We start from the raw sequence: 23,958 nt of genomic DNA, 5'->3' as shown, positions 1-23,958 counted from the left end.
GACTATCTTTCAAGGGCTATAGAGTTCAGGACAGAAGGAGTAAATTTCTAGGAATGCTAGGATTCTACAGATACTCACTGACCAAAGCATTAGCATATATAGCACCCCGTGGCTTTGTAATTCCAGAATCTCTGCTGTTTTAGTATCTTTCTCAGAGTCATAGAATCATCTAGGTTGGAAAAGACCTTCAAGATCACCAAGTCCAACCATCTACCTGACCTACTGAGTCCCTTCACGTGACCCTTCGTGCCAAGTCCAAACCTCTCTTAAATACCTCCAGGGATGGGAACTCCACCTCTTCTCTGGGCAGCCTATTCCAATGCCACCATCCTCTCCATGAGGAAATTATTCCTCAGATACAATCTAAATGTCTCCTTGTGCAACTTGAGACCATTTACTCTAGCCCTATCATGTCTGAGTTGCATCTTTTTCTTATATTGCTTTATAAAATTGAAGCCTGGATTAATTTTCAGGTTTTGTTAATTATTTCAGAGTTGAATTTTCATTGGTATGGAGAAGGAAGATGCCAATACATTAGCATGCCTTTAGCAGTTTTGATTAAGCTGGGTACAGCTGTACAGATCTCTGACAACTGAAGAACAAAATGTCCGTTTACATTTCATGCAGGCAGTTTCTAAACCACCTTCATTTTAGGTATCTCCTTGTGACCAGTAAGAGAATTGGCAAAGAAAGTAAACAAAACTGCAGCATTCGAACTCTCAAATACTGCCATGTTAACCTGATGTTCTGTTGAGTAAAGAATAAAGGATTCCTACAAACACTGAACTTTGTGCTACCACAGATTCTCTGCTTTGGTAGTAAATTTTCATTAAATACAAATTAAATTGAAAAAGTTGCTAAAATACAAAAAAAAAAAGGAAAAAAAATCTTTCATCTTCATCTATATCTTCTCTTCTGACATGGTATTTCAACTTAATTCAAGAAAACCATATCACAATAAATTTGCATGTTCTTAGAACAAAACTTTCGTGGCTCATGCGTAGTAGTAAGATATAAAAGTGGATTAAATCATGTTTAGAAATCCAGCATATCCATACAGCCCCACTTTCTTTTCATTTCAGGGGAGGGAAAAAAAAAAAAGAAGAAAAAAAAAAGTTTAGTAAATTAAGGTAATGCAAGCAAATTCCTATTTAGCGTGAAAATAAGAGCCATCTAGTGGTAACAGTGTTATCCCACAATGAAACACTGATGGGAACTGACAGCCCAAAATCTGTTGCAAGACTCATCAACTTTTATAAAAAACAGCTGTAAAGGGCTAACTACACTAGTATATACATAAATACACATAATATACATATATAAATAATACTATAAATAAAGATGTAGAAGGATTTTTAAATTACCTGTGAGCATTTTTTATTTATTTATTTATTTTTTTATCTAAACAAGTGAAAATGCAGAGAAGGTGACAAATCATGGCAGATGCATAGCCCAAAACTTCTTTTTAAGGAAAATGAAACACCGTCACAAAAAAAAAATGACCCTCTAACACAGTGGATTGCTCATGCCTAGCTCTACTCGTCACACAGAAACACACCGATACCTTTCAGCTTTTCAACACTGCAGGGCCGTAATGTACAACCATAGATAATGCTCAGATAGAGAATGTTTTTCCTTAGTAACACAGTCAATCTTTATTTCCACTAGTGTGAAGGTAAACTGTGATCATCAAATCTGGGGAGAGAGTAGATGAGACATGCAGTTAATACTTAATCAGTTATTCAGTCATCCTAACTCCTCTGTTTAGTTTTTTTTGTTTGTTTGCTTCCTGTGGGACTGTTCTGGTTTTGTTTGTCATGCAATTTTCTGCATGGGATAAGAAAAGAATCTGTAGGAACTACTGTCCCCTTTTGTGTGCCACCTGTTTTTGTCCAAATAGGGACTAAACTTTGTAATTTCCAATAACACAACTGACCAGATCAAAGTACTTGAAATAAATGTTTTGCTTTGTTGTTTTGTTCGGTTTTTATATATAGGTAAAGGTTTGACTGCCAGTAAAGTTACCTTGTGATTTATTGTACATCTTTGGTGCCCAGTTGTTAGACTTTATGTGTACATACATTTACAGTCCAGGAGCAAAGCAGTTCACAAATCAACATGCGCATTTTATATAGCAAAAGGAAATCAAGCAAGCAGAAACTGCTTTTGTTGATCTTAAATTCAGAAATAATTATTACAATAAAAAAAATAGCTACAGAACTGTAGAGGGGTTAGAAATGAACGGCTCTGCTGGATTAATTTCCAGCAGTTAAGCACATCCTGGTGTGTGTCTGAGATTTCCAGTAGTATTATAAAGAAAGTGATGCTTATTTTTCATTGAAATTAATATTATTGAGTATCTAGGGCCATGAATTGGCTCTGGAAGAAAATTTTCAGCCCAGATAGTAATTATAGTACTAGCTGAAATACCCAGTACCAATTTTTTAAAATTGCAGATTTTTCTTCTTAAGAAATTTGAAGCCCACATAACTAGGAGTGGACATTTTTCTTCTGTCCTGATGTTTTAAGTGATTTTGATTTCTCTAGACCAGACTTGAAACCAAGTTCCTCTCTAGGGCTAAGACTCTGTGTGCAAACTTCCTTTGGAGAGTTCAGGTCACTCAGGACCTGCTGCCCGGTGTAGCCCAGCTCCTATCCGTACATCTGCTCTCGTTTCCTTCTCTCCTCCCTCTTCTTTACACACACATTATTTTTTGCCTTTCTGGATTCACACATCTTATTGAGACTGTGTGCTGATAAAAACAGAATTTGTATCCCCTGTCCTGCGTCTCGTCCTTTGCCTTCTATATATATAGGCTTTAATTTATGATACACAAGAAAATGATTCCAGGAGACAAGTGGTGGTTGCAGCCTTTCCCCTTATTACTCCATCAGCATACACTTGGGCATTAATATGACTCTTTCTGATTCTTTTAGTCATATCTAGGTAGAAGCAGGGAATGGGAAAGGAGAACTAGACTTGTGTGACAGGCAAAGTCAGGGCTTTACGCTGTCTCTGACTTGGGCCATGCTATGAACATCAACAGACTCATTTTCCCTTCATCTCACAGAGGCATCCCTTACTAATACTTAAAAACAAAGAAACAAACAAAAGCACAGCAGTTTTTCCCAAAGCTAATACATCTCATCTGACAAAGCCCCGCAAACATGTATTTTCCATTGACAGTGCCATTATTCCTGTGTTGCAGTCCTCATAGTGTTGCGCAACACTCACTAAACTAATTCCCTCCCCTGGTCATGGCCTAAAGCATGCGTTTAAGGTGATTACAGCAAAAACTGCTTCTTGCACATAGGCAAGACTATAGCATGGCATGACTATATCCCTGAGTACAAAACCAGCATTTTATAGTAAAAAAAGATCAACAATATTCAAGTGTGAAAATCCCTGTCAGTAAGATAAAAATAAAATCACAGCTTAATAAGGATGGGGTAAACAAACATACAAGTAAATATAAGCTTGCATGCTTGCTGTGTCACGTAGAGAGAGAAAAATGCGTGTCCTTTTATGCCAGACTATATCCTCCCATTAACATGCACAAGTAGCAGACCAGTAAATGTGTACTGTTTTCTCTAGCTGCTGCAGAGCTTGCCAAATACTTTGGGGGTAATGCCTAAATGCGTCAATTAATGATTTACCCATCCTTTACAGCTGATCAGGCAGACCCATGCAAATTCATGGCATGTGATGAGTTTTCTGAATGCGTAATGAACGAGTGGACAAAAGAGGCTGACTGCCTTTGTAAACCTGGTTACACAAGCCAAGACGGATTACCCTGCCAGAGCCTGTGTGAGATGGAACCGCATCTTTGTGTCAATGGTGGGAACTGTGAGTTAGTTCCAGGAAGAGGAGCTGTCTGCAGGTAAATAAATGATTCTTGACATGAAGTCTGGTCACAGACCCCTAGTTCTAGTCCATGAACAAACAGGGCCAAGTACGTACTTTTCAACAGCATAAACTATGCTAATAAGTCAAGAACTCAATATTCTGATACTTTAAACTACGTTGCATTACCCTTCTTTAATACAAATAGTTTCACTGTGGATAAATCCTGTTTGACCTATTAGGTAGAACACACAGAACACCATGATCTAGCTGTTTGTCAGAGATGCATTTGAAAGTTATTAGAAATTCAGCATCATTGGCAGAGATGACAAGCACACAACCATGCATTCTTTTCAGACTTCTAGATACATCATGAAAAAATAACACATTCACATTTTTTGCTATTGATTACCTAGTAGTAGTTTAAGAAATTAAGTTTTCTAAGTAAGTCGTATTAAAAATGAAATTTATTTTCTTACAAGCACACCTATGAACACTAATCTGATTCATTCTCTCTTAATACTGACTTTAGAATTAGGTTAATGACACGTCTTTTCGAATACTTAGGATTAATGTCAAAAACAAGACTAGCAAGCAAATTATTCATATGATACTTTCACCGCAAGAACACAACTGCCACAATTCATTTTCTGCAGTGGGCATCACAGAAAAGATAGCAGAAAATTATTTTGAATTCACCACAATGACTTGCGAGAGTCAGAACAGTGTAGTGGCAGTATTTTAACTAGTAATCAGCCTGCAATTTAAATGGGTCCTCCTAAAAACATTACTGAACCAGCCTACTGCTCCAAAACCAACCCACTATGAAAAATAACCGCTTTCCATTTCAGAAAAGCCTGGATTAATGTACAGAAATTACAAAAACATCATTTAGTATGATAAAAATATTAAAAATAATACACGAAACTTCCGTGAATTACAACAAATTACATACAAACTTAATACTAGTCTCAGACTTGAGCAAACTTGCATGGTCTCTATACTAAATTATGGCCTATGAAGGGAGCATTTGCTTTAGTCAAGCACTTGTTTTGCTTGTGAATTTCCTCAGAACCATACTAGTTTTTCCATCAACTGGAAACCCTGTGATTCTCATACAATATGAGAACCTTCTCCCTCGCCTTAAAGTAGAACTCCCATTTCAGACCTCGCTAGTCAGATTAAAGTCACCAACAAACACAATATAGGCTTCAGAGACGTGTTTAGGAATTACTCCAAAACACACCTGAACTTTTAAGGTGCTAAAACACAATTATTATTTCAACTTTGTTAATTAGGCAAAGAATGTATCACTGTTTTTTTTTGCTTAACACTCATTTTCATTAATCTAAATATATTCCTTCTTCTGTTATGAATCACATTATTCCTTACAGATACATAACAATTAATTGTACTGTGAATACTGTGCTTATAATTTAACTGCATATTTTGTTTTGTTTTCATTTGAGGTACTCTGTATTTTCTGCCCTCAAGTTCCATATATTTTTCTCTTCCTCTCCCCATTTTAGATGCCCCGTACGCAGACACACGTTCCACCAAGGACAGCGTTGTGCAAAATTTGCACCAGAACCCACACATCCCTTCACTTTTAAACCTGTCATTTTTGGCTTACTAAGCCTTGTTTTTCTTTTCATCATTTTAATTATTAAGTTGAGAAGAAAAAGACAAAGAAACTTTAATTTGGAGTAAGCGGCTCATTCTTCACATTTCAAAAAAAAAATCCTCTTTTTTATTTTGTAATATAAAGTCTTACCTAAACAAAAATGTTCTGCATTGTAGAAGTCCTACTCTCAACAGCCTCACTTCAGAAAATGCTGTAAGGATTAATCCCGCTTTTGAACATGATGAACCCATAACTAGCTTTTGCCATATGGCTTGTAGCGTAAGTGCTTGTTCCAGTTCTTCAGAGATCACTGATCAAGAAGCATTACACAATCTTGAAAACACAATTCAGTATGGAGGTAAAATGCATGGAAATTCTTCCCTGTTATTCAACACACAGTCCCTCCTCAAATAACAGGTCCATCTTCGTGTTGTAGCTCTACAGCTAAACTGAATTTGATTCTAAGCTCTTCCTCATCAATTTCATGACTAAAAATACTAATTCATATATTTACTTTCCATACTTACTGCTATCTTGGTTTCATAACAGAGTTATGAACTGCTTTTCATAACTGGTTTTCTTACAGCTCTTTTGCATGGCTTTGGTGCTCCATTCTGTCCAAGTGCCTTTTGTGATTTAGTGAAATAACTAATCTGATGGTGGGTTTTTTTGTTTTAAACTGCTGCAGGTCACCAGACCAGTTTACAGAGCCAGGACTGACGAGTTAATCTCTGAAATTCTGCATTTCCAGCATCAGCCAGACAAAAACAAGGTTTGTGACTATTTTCAAGAGCTTTAAAATTCCATCTAGTTTCCTCTTTGTAAATGTTACCAGGAAGCCTCTCTGTACTAGCTCCATCCAAAGAAAAACTCATTTTCTTTGGATGTTTGATATGACAGCCACAATCCACTCTGAAGTGCTTTTATGCAACAGGGTTCAATTCTATGTATATATTTGCTAATGCAGCAGTCACTTAAACAAACAAAGAAAGAAGGAAAATCTGAAATGAAAGTTCAGCACAGAATGCAAACCAAAGGGGAGGCTTGCATAGGGATGGCTGATCCTTTAAAAATACATAGTGCCTGTTTCAACTATGTGGAGTTAAAACAAACAGGAATTTCAGCTTGAGCTGATTACCACTCATATCTCAGACATTATTTCAAATACAGGATAACTCTCGTATCTTTAGGAGGAAAAAAAAAAAAAAAGGACAGAAAGGAGAAAAGCTGAGTCAAGACTTTCTCTAAAATCATCAAATTCTCTTAATTCTGATGTAACTGATTGTGATCTCTTGAAAAGTAGACAAGAAGCTTTTACTTTTGTTTCATTTTTCTGAATCACAGCCCAACTTAAAACTAAAGAATACTGAAGAATTTCGGCTATAGCTGCTAGCAGTTATCACTGAGGGCAATATCAGTGCCCTATCACTAGATATACACTACTGGAGACAGGATACTGGGCTACGAGAATCTTTGGTTTGAGCCCACACAGCTGGTTTTATGTAAATAAAGGAAGAAGTGCTGATACCAGAGAGAACGATTTATTTTTGCCTATCTTCATCACACATAGGATTCCTGCCCAGGTCTGATGTCTTCAAGTACTTAAGATGACAGGTACAGACTGAGCTGACAAGTGAGGAGACAGGAACACAATGATAGAGATCTACAAAACAGCAGGGAGGAGCTGTTCAGAAAAGCTCAAGAACAAATTGGCTTCGCTGCTGATAAAAACAAGAACACAGACACTGGCAATTGTGTTCAAGTCCTAGAAGGAAGCATTTTGGTACACCCATCTTCAAAGAAATGTGTCTGTGGGTAGAACAATAAATGTTACTTTTATATTGGCTGAACTACTTAAAATTACTATTTGCAAAAGGGTTAAATATTTTATGAAAGGTATAAAATGGCACAACATCTGTAGGAAAAAGCTGGGCCTGTGTCATCTGGACTGTATTTGAATTGGCAAAAGTATACTGACAAAGCTCTTCTCAAGATCTAGTTAAGAAAATGAATTTAGGTGAGAAGTGAGGCAATTACAAAGTAGAAATTGGATAAAAAAAAGTAGTTGACATTTTCACCCTAAGTACAGCTCAAAATGAGCGTTCACTTCAGAGGCTTTATGTTGAATGTACTTTTAGTAACTTGGAAAAAGATGATAAAGAAGGAGGGAACATGTACATAGAACACAGCTTTCATTAACTTCCCTGTCACAATCGGGACAACTCCTTTGGGGCCAGGATTTTAAAACAGAATATGGCATTTCAGTTGAATTTTCAGAAGGAGTTGACTATCTAGAATTTTTAAGCCAAATTGAAACTTCCAATTTGAAATTTTTGTTCTGCTTTGTTTTGCCACGTGTAATGACAGCAGTGACAACTTTTTAGGACACACTACTTACAATAAGTATACCTCTGTATTTATAAAGGAGTTTAGGAAAATGGACATGAAATTCTAGCTGAAACCAATAATTTTTCAGTTCTTTCCTAAGCATGAAAAATGGTTTCAGTTTACGTTATAGGGTCCCTACATGGAAAATGCAAATCCCTACATGGATTGCAAAACTTAGTTCTCAGAGGCTGTTTTTTTATCTGCTATATCATACAGGAATTAAAGCATGTTTTGTGTCTAGATGAAGAACTTGCTCTTCTTTCTCTCTGAGCTCAGCAGAAAACTTAAGTTCTTGCAAGCTGCTGACTACCACAGTCCGGGCTCTACATAGTTAGGTCTGTGGGAACAGTACGTCTTGCTCAGCAAGTAGTAATATAGGAAATAAAATGGTTGTGAAAGTCATCTTTCTTTGGGCCAAAGCAGAACGTGACCGAGCCAGAATGTACATATGCAAGTGGACAGGCCCCTTCAGACTGAGACACGAGGCCAACAAGCCCACGTCTAGGTGGCCTGCTACGGTTGAGTCAAACATGCTGAAGTTCTTTAAAAACGATCCTGCTGATCTGATTCTCTGCTGCCTACCTCATCCTGACACGTTTTCTCCTCCTTAGAGATGGAAGTTGAAAACACAAGCTCATTCAAAATGCATCATTTCTCTTGTAATACACCCTGTCCCTATCAGTGACTCAGCTGGATGTTCTCTACTCTACTGAAAAGGGTACTGAAAAATAAGAGATTGCTTTCAAATGCTAGGGTATTACATCAAGCTGTCTGTAAAGTCTATTATTTTGCAGTTGATCTAACAGATGTTATTCTATAAAATTGTCATTTGTGCTCGTACATGGCATTTAGTGAGTGGGCTTCATTTTCAAAATGTTATCTGGCAAAATTCAATAATGGATCTAACTCTTGAAGAGAAAAAGGATCTCATCTAAAGGGTCTTCACAAACTCTTCTAAGCTTGCAAAAGACATGTACTGACACAGAAAATTGCTTGTAACAAATTTAAACAAAACCTTGGAAAACCCAGACGTATTTGACATAAAATAACCCAGAAGCACAGGCAATAAACCACTGGATAAGAGAATGGTAGAATAAGTCATTTCATGATGCTAAATCTAATTGGCATGGACACAAATCATTTATTTTCATGTAATGCAGATGGAGCCTAAAAGATTATCCCTCAGAAATACCTAAAATGTCATTCATCAAAGTTAGTGACTGCCATTTAGCATCACCTTCTGAAAAAGTGACTTTCAGTCACCAAGATGACTGAAATTATATTTGAGGAAAAAAAGAAGACTGCAATTTGTTTCATCCTTATGTCAGTCACTTGGATTATCAAGCAAACAGTATTTTGGTTTAAAATAATACAAAAACAATGCAAGCTAGCCTGTTAGAGCTCCCCCACCAATATCAGAGATTTAGTGTTTCATTACCACAATCACAAGGGAAAGATGACCTAAAATACCATCTAGATGGAAGGGCTGTGCTCTTAGTTCAAAATTTATGGCATTAGGCTTTACAGATTTTAAATTTGCTTGGCACTGTTGCTGCTCTTACACCAAAACAATGCTGAAGAACCAAACATCCCAAAGTCTAATTTATCCCTGGTGTGCTGGTAATTATGACTCCTGTAGATATTTTAGCTATGGCTTCTTTTGCAGCAAATTGCATTATTATTATTTTACAGTCAAAAATACGCTCTTCAAATTATGAAGGTATAGATAGCACTTGTTTGTCATACAGAAACACAACATTGTTACACCAGGGAGAGAAATAATAATTCTTCTCTAAACTTCATGATTTAATATGTAAAATAGCTTCAGGAGCAGGATTATCTCAATTCTCCTTAGAATGAACTGGAGACTATCTCAAAAGATTTTAGTGAGCTCTTGACTATTAGCAGTAGATAAATAATACATTTTCAAAATGAAAAATGCTTTTTAAACGTCTTACGAGAATTTCTCTTACAGGTATTCAGAATATCAAAGTCTGCATTATTCAAGACAGCAGTTCAGGTTGACAATGCATATGAAAAAAAAAAAAAACGAGGATTCCTAAAGACATATCACTTTATCTTCAAAAATCAGTACACATTTAACACATCATATTATTAAAGAAAAACAACACTATCAAGTTTATCAACTATCTGACCATGTCCAAAATTTGTCTGGTAAGAGGTCATCAGTGTTAAGATGCCTGCACTAAGCATACAGTGTGTATATATCTTAATCATATTTTTATTTCACATTCTTGTGCTAGAAATGGATTTTGCTCAAAAGTGGCATTTTTTGCTATACTGTATTAACTAATACTGTACAACCACTCTTGTAAAAATGCAGATGAAACTTTCAAGCAGACCTACACCATTTTATTAACTTTTCTTACCTACACTAGAGCAGAGTAAGCAGCAAACATGGAATTTTACGAGCTGTCATTAGTAAGGGTCTTACCTCTTCCCACAGGCTACATTTAAAGTGTTTGGGAACTTCTCCATTCTCTCCTTACTATGCTCACACTGCAAATCACATAGAAGTTGAAATTATTTTTTAATGGCTTCCCTGAAAATCAGATTCCTGTTTTTCTGTTAATAAAAGCATGATGTATATACATATGTACATACACACTTCACTGCTTAATTCCTGGTGATAGAATCACAATGGTTTGAGTTGGCAGGGCCCTCCGGAGGCCATCTGCTCCAACCCCTGCTCAAGCAGGGCCACCCGGAGCAGGTTTCTCAGGACCACGTCCAAGTGGTTGCTGAACACCTCCGACAGAGTTAAACTGTCTTCTCCTCAAACTTCTCCTCAAACTGTCTTCTCCTTCAAAATTTTTGAAGAGAAAGAATATTTGCAGTTTTCTTCATCCTTTAAGAACATGAGATTTACATTCACAACTACCTTCCTAGGAGCAAGTAGATTACTAAGCCATGCACAAACATACTTTAAATTCAGTGTATAATTTTGAAAGGTTACTATTAGTTTTTCTAGAAGAAATCCGGGCAGACAATGGGTGGTCATTAATTACTTTTAGGCTTGGCAATTTATGCCCTATGGATCCACAATCCTGATTCAAATATGAGCATTACTTTACCTTGAACATCTTTTTCTTGAATACATATATATATATATATGTTTATATATATATGTTTATATACGCACCATGCCAGTGTTGTATAACATTTAGGCACTGTTTGCTGCTTGGCACATACCAGAAGTTGTATTTACAGCTCAAAGTGAGCTTCTACAAAGTTCATGACTATACTGGATGACAGCTCCTCATTCAGATGTGAAACTTTCACATATTCAGGATAGTGGCTGATTGTAGTTATAACTCTTTTTAACTGTTAGTACCACATGATTACCACAGCAAAGACTGAACTTTAGTTTACATTATTATATACCCCTCAACAGTAGCCATTTATAAACTCAGTTACTCTAAACAATTAACTGCACAAACAGGTCTCCTTGAAAAAAAAAACAACAAAACTGATGATTGTGTACAAATGAAGGCGATGTACCAAGGACACAAGTTTAAGTTTCTACAGCTGAAACCATATTTTTAATTAGTCTATTTAACTAGAAAGTACTTTAAAACAAAACACTAAGATACTGTTTTATACAGTAAGACTTCAGAATAAAACTTCACTTTAAAAATAGTGCTTGCAGGGCACTGGATATCATCCCTGTCAACAGCATTAGCTTTTTACAATTGCTCATGTAAGTTAAGATGAATTAAGAATGCTGAAAGCATTCTTTTTTTTTTTCCATTACAAATGTATTTTTGTATGTGTTTAGTGTATTTGCATTTGTATCCATTATCATTAGGTTAAAAAATAAGTAATTTTAAATTGTGTACTTTAAAAATGATTATTCATGACTGTATTTATTTCTCCCAATTATTAATTACCAAATATATTTGCTGGATGTAAGCCTTTTGTATTTCAATAAAATATAATAAAACTATTACTTGAAAATTTCACAGGGAATTGAATTATTATTTAATCTCACACTACAATGTAGCACATTATCTTAAAGGTGATGTTTAACTGCAGTTCCAACAGTAGCTGAAAATGAAAACCACACAGAAATTGAGACAAAATTATACCTAACAAAGTCTGAATTACTTCAATTGTCTTAAATTGAAAAATAGTACTCTAATTTGGCCCTTGAAACAGTTTGATAACTTTTTCTTTTTAACCCCCAAAGCAACAACCTGTTCAAACAAAGCTTTTCTTGCAGCATATAAACTCAAAATATTAAGTGGTTTCATTAGTCACTGATTGTTATGATCTACAATGAAGGAGATGCAAACAGTAAACAGCACAGCAAACAATAAATGCATTGGTTACAGTAAAACTCTCACGGTAAAGTGATAGTAACAAAGGTTTAAATAAATAGCAATACAAGGAAGAAAATATGTTTTAAAAAATCATCAGAATTGAGACAATGGTAACAACATCAGAAGTTCTTAATATCAGAATGTTATTTTAGAGGAACACTCAAAGAGTAAAGACAAAACCTTTTCTAGAGTAGCTTTAAGCACCACATACATCTGATAAAAAGGCAGCAGGCAGTTCTAGCACTGAATCCTTCTCATACCTTAACTTACCCTTACCTTATACTTTAAATTTTTAAAGACAAAACAGTATGAGAGATGCAACTGAGATTTCAACATGGAATGTATTTATTTATTTAAATTTTCAGTACAGTATTAGAAGGTCATTTAAATACTTTAAAAATATTTTTGGGAAAAAAACAAACAAACAAAAACAGGCTTCTAATACAAAAAGGAAACAGGTCTCATCAGTGGGTGAAAGACCTTATGAACCTTGAGTAGCATTCTCTAGAAAATTCCTATTACTGGTCAGCTAGTCGGGAATGTAGCCTAGCATAGTGATTCTCTTTCTCTCTTTTTATTTCTGGAGTGTTTCATGGAGAAGATCTCTACAATGGACAACTACACTGAGAGGCAGTAAGAAATGTTTACAAAAAACAAACACACAGAACTAAGACAAAGAGTTTAGCTCACCATTTTGCTTCAAAAACAATTTTTTTCTGTGTAATTGTAGATCAGAAGGGCATTAAGATAATACCACAATCCCTGAGATCAGAGATTGATTCCAAATCAACCAGCAGTATCACTGACACAGTAGACAAGACAATGGAGAAAATCTGTAAAAGCAGATGAATATTGCCTCACGTAAAAAAAAATTAGTTCTGAAGTGAACCAAAAAAATTACTTTTGTTGCACAAAAAGATCAGCAAAACTAAAATCAGATGGTTTTGATATAGAAGAAAAAAGGTATGCTACTGTGCAAACTAAAATACCCTGATTTTTGGAATGTATCTTCTGGTTGCCTCAGGCATACTGCTGGAGCAATGCAGAGAAGTGGGAACATGTCAATTGAAAACATCCAGCCACCAGTTCCTCTTCCACTATTTCACATTTTAATTTCCCTCCCAGCTAATACTTGTTATTTAGCTAACAAGAATTCCCACAGAACCCAATCAGAAAAATAAAGTTTCCTTCTGATACCACTCTGTAGCTAACTTACTGTCTCAAAACAGCCTGCATCAAGGAAACACTGGCATAATGAAAGGAACAAACTGGAAAAATTACATTATTGATTTTATTTATTTTAAGTTCCCCACAGTTATGTTTACATACATATATACACACATACATACTTAAGTATATATATATGTATATACATACACATGTACACAAACACACTAAAGTATGAGGTTCTTTGCTTAGTGTTCAGTCTCATAAGATCTGCTTTATATATATAAACTGAGACCGAACACGGTAAGTCAAGAATTTAAATCCAGGCAGTAATAAATATAGAGTAGGGCTTCTCACCATCAGTTCAGTGATTTTCTTTTCCTTGTATCACATAAATGGCCAAAGCTTTTTGCAGTGCTAAATTTCCAGAGACCGGGATTTCTGAAACCTTCATTCCAATCCATTGACACATTAAACCAGTAACCTAAATTTCATAACAGAACCTTTACACTTGTGGAACATTGTATAGGTCTGCACACAGCTTGCTAGCCAGCAGTATAATGCATTTCTTTCATCTTCCAGGCAAAAATTACTGTCTGGTGAAGAGGGTTTTTTTGGGTAAAATGAAAATCTGTTTTCCAGTTTGCAATCACAAGACCAAAAAGCAGAGTGGGTATGCAGGGGAAGCTCAGATTCCCTGATGTAGCTAATTAATACAGAGTTAACGTACTACTCAAATATCTTTACATGTATTCCAGTAAGGAGTGCATTTAGACAAAGGCATGTAAGCACATTCTATGGTCAGAAAGGATGTACGCATCGTGAGTTCTCTGTGTACAAACTGTACCTCTTAGAAATTATTAAATATATTTATGTATTTAAAAACTAAAATGTTTAACTTTTCCAAAAAGTTTCAAACATAGTAAAATGAAAGGAAATAATTTTACAGTGTGAGCAATCTTTGCCAATTTATACATCAAGCCCTCATTTTTAAACCAGGTTGAATAAGTAATTGGACAACAAGTTACTTGCATTTCCAATTCCTAACAGAGAGATAAAATACATAATCAAGTTTAATTTGTTGAAATAATGGCCAGCATGCTGAAACAATCACGTAAGTGAATAAGACGCACCTTAAAACTGTAGGAAATTAATAATTCCTATCCACAAAATCTCTCATTGCTTGATTAAGGAACTGTTGTTACAAGCTAGGACACTTGACAGAGGAGATTAAGATAAGATTAGTGCCTGAATCACTACAATATTCCAGAATACTAAAAATTGTAGCTAAATTCAGCAGCACATGGCATTTAAATGATGCATTATGTTATTGGACCAAATTTTTATACAGTCTAACAAAAGGTACAGACCTTGTGCATCTCATTACAGTTAAAATATACAGGACATCTGAGGATCAGGTCTCAATGTTTAATTAAGTTATATCACCACCCAAAAGCTGAACATATTTCCCTTATGCTATCCTTAATCTTATATGCCTCCAGATATAAATCTTGGACAATTTTGCATACGATATTTAAATTACACTACATGGCTAAGTGAATTGTCCAATGGACAAATTTCCTAATACAAATTTGGTCAGAAAAATAAAAATCTAAAGGAGACTTGTACTTTAAAAAAAAGAAAGTAAGAAAGAAAGAAAGGGAAAAGAAACAGAGAAGTGGTATAAGCCCTATGGAGCAGCACATTCTTTGTGTACAATATTACAGAATATTGACATATACGAATGCTCTTCTCAGAACATACAAAAAAAATTTCTCTTAAACCAAGACAGAGAGTGCATTAAGTAGGAATTTATGAGTCTCAAGTGTAGGAGGATTTCCCATCAGTTTCAGCAGAAGTCAGTAAATACAGACACTAACCAGTTTTCAAATCAGGACATAAAATGTCTCAGATTATATAAAAGAATACTCCAACTTCTCCGGAACAGAAGTCAAAGCTAAGGCCTCACAATTCCAGTTATGAGATACAGCATATCCTCTTTAGTAACCCACCACTTAAAACCAACTATTTAGTGTTTTGAAGAAGAGATTTTATCAAAAGGTGGTTGCAATGCAGTTCTTTGTACTATGTACTCAAGTACAGATAGATTACTTAAAAGTGTTAAGAGTAGTAACAGAAACTGTTAAAGAAAATGCAATGTATAAACAAAATGCAACAAACTACACTGACTGAAAATTCTTCAGGGTCCTCATACCTAGTAAGGCTCTCTACCCAAATTAAACATCATACATTACAAATTAACAAACCACATGATTAATAAAATCTGTTCACTTTATATTAAACATCTCTAATATGATTATAGAATGTTTACGTCCTCTGCTGCATAGAGGAACTCTTCCCTTTGTATCACGGGCAAGGGTTCTCATCTCAAATACCACTGTGCAAAATGACCACTTATTTCAATAGGTTCTGCAGCATAGCTGTAGCATACGTAGGACGAGCTTGTCTGCTTGCAATTGCATTTTGAAGATACTGGATACCTCCACAGCGCTCCCAAATTTCTTCAAACTGTCTCGGCAAAATTTCAGCACCTCGCTTTCGAGTTAAGCCAGTCTCTTCAAGATTAAGCTCGCACATATCCATATCATCCTTACCTGAAATCATACAGGGAAAAAGAAAAACCTTTGTAAAGCTTTTACATCATTCAAAGGTTCCATTAGCAAAGATTAGATCTTTGTTAATTAGATTTCCTCTCTCAAGCTCTGGCTTGTTGATAGACTTCAGAGCTTATGAGGGAAGAAGTCTTCAGAAGGATTTCTATGCACAGGGTAGAAAAGCAGTATCAGAATAAACTAGTATCAGATGCTGAAACAGACAAAAAATTAAAAAGTGTTACAAAGCAAGCAAGAAGGAACAAAAGGGAAGGTGCCAGAAAGATCAGCATCTCAATATATTCTCCTGAAATCCACCACTGAATCTATTTTAGACATATATACGGTTTTACAGTCAACCACTGTTATATTTTTTCAGACGTAGCAACGTGACTAAGAACTTGAGACTTTTGATCAAATCACCAGTACACCTAATCTGTCAGCCTCCCATGCTAAACAAACTGATGTTTACCAAACTGTATTGCCCACATGGAATCCAGTGAAACGAAGAGCGCAGTTCTCTCACTGTATTTCAATCTTAACTTTTAACAGGTGATCTATTGAATGCGTTATTCACAACAACTATGCTACTTTTAGCTAGGGGCTTAGACACTGAACAAACAGAAGCTAGTATAATTAATTCTATTAAAAGTAATTAGAAAACTAAGGAACTTTGGTTGCTAGTAAAGCATCACTCTGTGAAGCTATACAAATGTATTACAGCCTTCTCATCAGTTCTCAAATTAAAGACAAAAACTCAAAACACTGAACTATAAACAGTGCATTTCCCCAGTACTTCTTCCCCTTTTCATTATCCACCAGAAAAGGAGGATACTAGAACGCCAACCATATCCTGAGCTGCATCAACAGAAGTGAGACCAGCAGGCCGAAGGAGGTGGTTCTCCCCCTCTACTCTGCTCTCAGGAGACCTCACCTGGAGTGCTCCATTCAGCCCTGGGGCCATAAGAAAGACATGGATGTACTGGAGCGAGCCCTCAGAAGGGCCACAAGGATGATCAGAGGGCTGGAACACCTCTCCTATGAAGACAGGCTGAGAAAGTTGGGGTTGTTCAGTCTGAAGAAGAGAAGGCTCTAGGGAGACCTTAAGAGAAGGCTCTAGGGAGGCCTTCCAATACTTAGGGGGCCTACAGGAAAGATGGGGAGGGACTCTTTGTCAGGGAGTGTAGGGATAGGACAAGGGGGAATGGGCTTAAACTAAAAGAGGGCAGATTTAAATTAGATATTCAGAAGAAATGCTTCAATATGAGAGCGGTGAGGCACTGGCACAGGTTGCCCAGAGAAGCTGTGGATGCCCCATCCCTGGAGGTGTTCAAGGCCAGGCTGGATGGGGCTTTGAGCAGCCTGGTCTGGTGGGAGGTAACCCTGCCCATGGCAGGGGGGCTGGAACTGGATGGTCATAAGATCCCTTCCAACCCCAACCATTCTATGATACATTTCATTAGCAGATAAATCTTTACCTATTCCTTGCCACAAGTAGTTTTTATTTAAAACATTTAAGATTTAAAAGTCATTCTTCCATATTAGGCAGCATAAATATTGTAAAAGCACCAGTTAGCTACTGGCACTGTACTACAGAAAGGCAGATCATCACATGCACAAATTGTTTTGATACTAACTGCTGTAATTTTTCAAAGTTAACTAAAAACCAGTCCAATGGTGAGTTTAAGTTTCTCAGTTAAGATCTGACCATGTTTTGATGCTGTCTCCAGTTCTGCTAATAATCTGAAAATAGTTAATAATAAAACCGTATTTACACGTGGATTCCCAAATAAGAATCTCTGTCCATGACTTCCTAGACTAAATGCAAAAGTAAAACATGTGACCAGTTGCACCTCCAAATGACGTTTCATGACATTTGGACAGCATCAACAGCAGCTCCAAATCCTCACATTCTGCCTAGACGTGAACTGCCGATGAAAGAAGAGGATACAAATTGCACAATTTGCATCATCAGCTTCCTTTCTAAAGGGAATTCATGGGCTCTGAACCCTCCTAACATCCGAATTCTGCTTTCAATACCAACCAGCTACAAGGAGAATGGGTGCCTTGTCAGGATGAAGTTCCATTTGTCGAGCAATCCATGGCCCATCAAAATGTGCATACCACCAACCCTTCTTCTTGTTCTGGGGGTCTTTGTATTGGTCCATGGGACGAATGAAGGGAATGCGGAAGTAACGCTGTTGTCTGTTTATTTGTATCTCCTGCTGCCTGGCTTGTAGCTGAGTTGTCAGGTTCTGTTGAGCTATTATACAGCAAAACAAACAAACAAACAAAAAATGCATATTATAATTTGCTTGATTGATCACCAAACTAAAAACAACAACAAAAAAACACAACTGGGAGACTCTAAATACAAGGCTCATCAAGCCCGAATCTATTGCCATCTCATATAATGTGTGTTCTTCTAATTAGTACAGCTACAACACTGGTGAGAAAAGTTTCACGTTAACTATTGTGCATATATATAATTCATCAATTGTCAATGGCCTTCCTAAAGTAAGTTTAGACAGAAGCAAGTAAAATATCACAATTTGCTTTAAATTAGTATTTTAAGTATAACTTTCTATATAAAATTTCTTACCAACCAGAAATATTAATCAGTAACTGTTCCAGTTTAGTCTCTTTGTAAAACAAGGTCACTGTGCAAAGCAGCATTTTCAGTTACAGTAATACAAAGCACCACACAGAGATTTTTCTTTTGACAAACAAGGATATGCAATACTGTTAGAAATCACTAATGTGTTAATAAAAATGTTGACAAAGAACTGCTTACCACAAAACAGCCTTCAAAAATAACTGTCTGCCTAAATAGTTGCGCACTAAACTCCAGCATTAGAACTACTTTCTGTATACTTTCTTTTTCAAAGTATTTATATCGGACCATTGAAGTCAATAGACCAAACTTCTCCAGGAGACAGAGTTATATGAAACCTCTTAAAAGTTTCATATAAATATTTTTGATGATCACTTCTCACATGCATATTTTGACTCCCTTGGAGTCCCACACGTTTATTTCAGACTTTGGAGAAGCACCTTCTTTTGAATAAAGACAAATACTCTCATCAACTCATCAACTTTCTTACTGTTATATATACAGTATTATAATCAGTTTTAAATAGTAAATGCTCTTACAAACAAGATCCCTTCTTTTAATAACTGTCTCCTACTAAAAGTTATTGATCTTGTTTTAGTGTTTTATAATGAGTAAGCTGTTTAAGAAATTCTGAATGTCAACCTATACCATCTCTAAAAAAGAACATCAGTATTACGAGTTTGGTGCTTTAGCATAAAGGGAATAATTAAAAGTGAGTTCCTTTTTTGTGCATTGTCCATAAAGAAACAAACCTAATTGTTGAGCTAAGATTTAATAGATGAAAAATGACAATCACTTCTAATAATTTATTTTTACAGTTATGAACAAGACTAATGGACTACAAATGTACCCTGAAACTAGTTCTACTCATATTCAAGCAAAAATAGTATTTTAAATGTGAAGAGTGGGATCTTGAAAAAAAATGTATTTTATAGATCATGTCTCCAACTTTTTTGTCCCATGTCCACATTCACAAAAACAACAAAAACATAACAGGTTTTAATAGACGAACACTACATTTATACATCAGATCTGATAAAGCATGTGTTTCATACTAAAATATAGCCTAGAGTTCACAGGACATTACTTCTGTGATCTGCAAATTGTCTGAGCATCTGTCAGAGCCAATCAATGCTTTAGTATTGTCAAACACTTTTTGTACTGGAATGGCAGCTGCTAAGACTTATTTCTAAGCCTATGCATACCTAAATCCAAGAGGAAATCTAGAGGATGGGAATGCTAAGCAGCCAATACAGCATCTGATTTTCAACACTACTGAAAGTTGCTGTTTACTCAAAAGAAACCACCACCTGAATGTTAGTTTGTGTGCTAGGAAAAGAGCTGTTAATTTAAGTTGATTCCACAGTTTTGCTACAACAACAACAAAAAAAAACACATACTGACATTAAAGCACGGTATTTAGAAGAAATACAATTTTGGAGGGGGAGGGAGATTACCCCTTCAAATAATCTACATCAAAAAATTATTTTATTCACCCTTCCCATGATGGCTCAAAGGGGAAGGAGCTCATGAAAATAAACAGTAATGTACATTAATAAATTAGCAGAGTGACATATAATAACCTTTGCTTGAATATAATTGCAAAATAGTAAAATAGTATTTTATTTGAACATTAAATTCTATGTACATGTGTAGCAAAACAGTGGATTAAATAAAATTAGTACAGAGCTCCTGAGTGTTCCTAATCTTCAAAGTTAGCTTAAATAACCGTCTCCCCACTTACTTGAGTTGTTCAAAAATGGTGCAAAATCTGTAAACAAATATTACATATTGAACAAAGAATAAAAGTGCTGATCTTTTTTTAAGTTACAATTTCTTTACCTTGTTTTTCACCAATGCTGATGACAGACATAGAAATTCTAGTTAGAAAGAGAGACATAGGTGTTGAGCTAATTATTTCTATTCATTTCCTGCTCACTGACATAAATAAAATGTCTCCTTTCCTCAACTTTTACAGATTCCCAATTGCTTCTAGTTTTCTCTGGATTTGATTTTGAAACTGATTACTTTGCAATACCTGTTTCGAAACCTCAATTGTACACATGCTAAGTACAGACTGAAACAAGTGTCTTCATAATTATTGTGGTACTTTTAATTTTTCGTATTTGTTATCACAAAAATCTTTAATTCCCAGACCTCTGTTAATATCAAAACTGCCTAGTCTAATAATAGCACACAAACCTGTTTAAATCCTGTACTGCATGTATGACTTTAATCAAAGGATAACTCTAAAATTATATGACATAAGTGAAAAGATGGAAAGAGAAAACATCATCATTTGAAGCACATATCCACTGACACCTAGAAGACTTTTAGCTTACGTATCTAAGAGATCAGAGTTCCTTCCCACTACCTTCTTGGATAATTACAGTACATAGATGTGAAATGCTCATATAGCATAATTATTTGCAATAAAAAGAATTAGTTCTGACATTATCAAGAATATCTGAAGTTTCAGTGACTTTCTTATGAACTATATTCTAAATTCTCTTCAGAAATATGAAGCCATATTTCAAGTTAAAAGAAAAAAAAGCACTCAAAAATACTGAAGAGAATGCTGCAAATTTCTCATTTTAGCTAAATGTGATGAGAATATGAATATTCTAAGCTTTACTTGCAGAAATCCAAAGATTTTCTGCTCTTTAGTATTTCCCATCAACAATAAAATACATGAATATTTATTTTAGCTATTTAGCTCCAAACAAAATTTGCGAGCTCTAATTCAAAACAACTTACTACTTTGCAGAAATGCTTGAAATGCCTTTTCACGCTGTTTTATTCATAAGCTTTCGTAAGCACCGAAAGCAACATCACAAGACATGGCCACAAGACCCCAGTCTTTTATGAGTTTTTTTCCAGGAGTCCAGATCTCCCCCGCCCATATATCTGAATGAAAGATTCCTGAAAAGCTCAAATTCTCAGGTAATGCTCAAGCAACGCCTAACTCAGTAAATGAATCAACAGAAAGAAGACACCTTTGTATAACAACTGACACTGAGAAAAAGTAGGGCACTTGGGATCTACTTTTCTAATGTCCAAGGACTGTGCCCTAAACCCAAGCTAATGGGACGTTGGTGGAAACATTCTGTCCCCATCTGCCCTTTCCTCTGCCTCTTCCCATTGCAGCCAGGACCAGAGGACAGGAAGAGAAGTCTGATTTATTGTATCAGTTTGCTGTGATTCTGTTCATCTCGTAGACTCTTGTTATAGCAGATGTACACTGGACTTAAAAACAAAACAAACAAAACCACCACTACCACCAAATCTACATACCTCCAGAAACTGGGCACCTCATTTTCAGGTTTGGCAGTGGTAACACGGTAACTCCTACACCTTCTCATTGAATTTAAATGCCAGTCACTGATTTTCATTAGTGCACTGCTTTGGCAATAAGCACCCATCTGTGAAATCAGCTGAATAACAATCTAATATGAAAGCAGACACTGCAAAATTTGTAATCCCATAATCAAAAATTGCAGTATCATCACTCATAGAATTCAGAAAAGGAAAAAGTAACCTGAAATATATAAGGCAACTTAAATGAGGAAATGATTAACTCTCTTTAAAAGCATCTGCATCTACATATCTGTATCTTAAGAAAGGGTAAAGGCAAGAGAAACCACCTAAGGCTTTTTGTTTTGTCTGGACCCCAGATGTTTTTCCTAGCACCAAAAAAAGCATACCCAGTTCTCTGGACTATTTGTGAGAACTGTTTAGAACCTCTATTCCACTCTTAGTGATAGTTCGGTGTGGAGAATTACACCTAACAGTACTCTTGCAATATTTTAACTACAGAGGTCAGAACTAGTATGAACAATCTTAAAAAGAAAGTCTCAGAAGTCTCAAAACGCAAAACCAAGGCTTTATAAATAGAAAACAAACTTCCTTAGTCTTAACCAGCACAGCACTGAACATGTAATAAAAATGCCTGTAAATGCACTACCAAATCAAGAACCATTTTATCTTTCTAACAAATGTGAGTTGGTATGAAAGAAAAAAGCTTCAGGAAGAACTATTTGGCATATCTATTGTGAACATATTCTACTTTCTGCAAAGTATTTGCCAGTTCCAATCTTTCCAAAATATTTACCTTAATTCAATATGAAAATTCTCTTGAAAAAACAATTTCCTTCAACATAACAACAAATTTTGTTCTAGAAATGTTTTCTCTGGAATACTTTCATCAAAATTATTATAAACATGAAATTCTCTCTCCTCACCATAGTCTGTGACTGATTTGGGAGCACGTTGTTCTGTTTCTGCATTGCGTTTCTTGTTCTTGGATTTCCAAGCATGATACACCTTTAGCCTTCTATGAAACTCTTCTCTGCAAGCTGCTAGTAGTTCGATATCTGTCTCAAAAATAAGAAAAGAAGGGAGGAGTGAGAAAATCAGACGGATGATTTATGATGTGTCATTTATATTTATGTTTTTCTGTATTGATACATACATACATCAGGTTGTAACATTAGTATGTTAAATCAGCAGGAAATTGAAATTTTGTAACTGAGCAGAAGTTCTTTGAAGAAGGAGTTAAAATAATAAAGTACTTTCAAAGACAACTAAAAGCTTGTATATGTTCTGTTGATTTGGTATTTTGATTTGTTCTTTAACAGTTGCATGAACCTCCATTGTAATTCAACAGAACTACACAAAAATGCTTTTGGGGACTGTGTGCTTGTTTTTAAGGTGCAAACAAAAATCTTTCCCAATGTAATAATGCAAAATCTTTCCCAATGTCTTCCTCAGGAGGGGAGTGAAGGAGCAGGTGCTGATCTCTTCTCTCTGTAACACTTTTCATATAACTAGAGCTTGACTTCTTTCTCTTTGAAATAAGAAAACAAAACTTACCACAGGATGTATTGATGGTGTCACGAAGTTCTGCATATTTCCATTTACTGAGATCATGCTTCTTAGTACCAGCAGCAGCTTTTGTAGCTTGAACCTGAGGACCTCTACAATTGTTTAAAAAATAATATGTATTAAAATATATATGTATTTCTTAAGGGACAGGTAAGGAATAGGGATTTTTACAACAGGAGGAACAGATCTTCCAATCAACACTGCAGCACACTTAACAAAACGAAAATGAAGAGCAGAAGGACTGAATTCAAAGGCAAAATAACAAATTACTTCAAGATGCTCCCATGATTAAGAAAAAAAGGAAAGTATCTTTTAAGTCCAAAATCTTTCTAAATGAATAATCTGATGGGCTGCTTAGAGATAAAAGGAATTGCCATGAATATTGAGTGCTTATGTGTAAGAAGACACATACTCGACTTATCTGTGTGTACCTCACCCCAGTTTTTTCTTGGTACTAGTCCATACGTAGAACACAGACAGAG

General features: G+C 35.6%; 2 protein-coding genes across 2 annotated transcripts in view; one reads left to right on the top strand and one right to left on the bottom strand.

Annotated features, from left to right (window-relative positions):
* The window catches only part of IMPG1 (interphotoreceptor matrix proteoglycan 1), a 56,653-nt gene extending 50,457 nt beyond the window's left edge, over positions 1 to 6,196 (top strand). Inside the window, exons 15-16 of the mRNA XM_050709503.1 lie at positions 3,671 to 3,881; positions 6,157 to 6,196. Of these exons, the coding sequence (XP_050565460.1) occupies positions 3,671 to 3,881; positions 6,157 to 6,196 (251 nt within the window). The remainder of the gene's footprint in view (positions 1 to 3,670; positions 3,882 to 6,156) is intronic.
* Positions 6,197 to 12,521: 6,325 nt separating this feature from the next.
* The window catches only part of MYO6 (myosin VI), a 106,576-nt gene continuing 95,139 nt past the window's right edge, over positions 12,522 to 23,958 (bottom strand). The window contains 4 exon segments of the mRNA XM_035543169.2: positions 12,522 to 15,981; positions 18,023 to 18,241; positions 22,834 to 22,965; positions 23,465 to 23,568. Coding sequence (XP_035399062.1) covers positions 15,782 to 15,981; positions 18,023 to 18,241; positions 22,834 to 22,965; positions 23,465 to 23,568 — 655 coding nt within the window. The 3' untranslated portion in view covers positions 12,522 to 15,781.

The sequence above is a fragment of the Cygnus atratus genome, chromosome 3 (assembly GCF_013377495.2).
Source record: "Cygnus atratus isolate AKBS03 ecotype Queensland, Australia chromosome 3, CAtr_DNAZoo_HiC_assembly, whole genome shotgun sequence".
NCBI classification, from domain to species: domain Eukaryota; kingdom Metazoa; phylum Chordata; class Aves; order Anseriformes; family Anatidae; genus Cygnus; species Cygnus atratus.
Note: the sequence above shows the minus strand (reverse complement) of the source record. Positions and strands in the feature narration are given on the sequence as shown.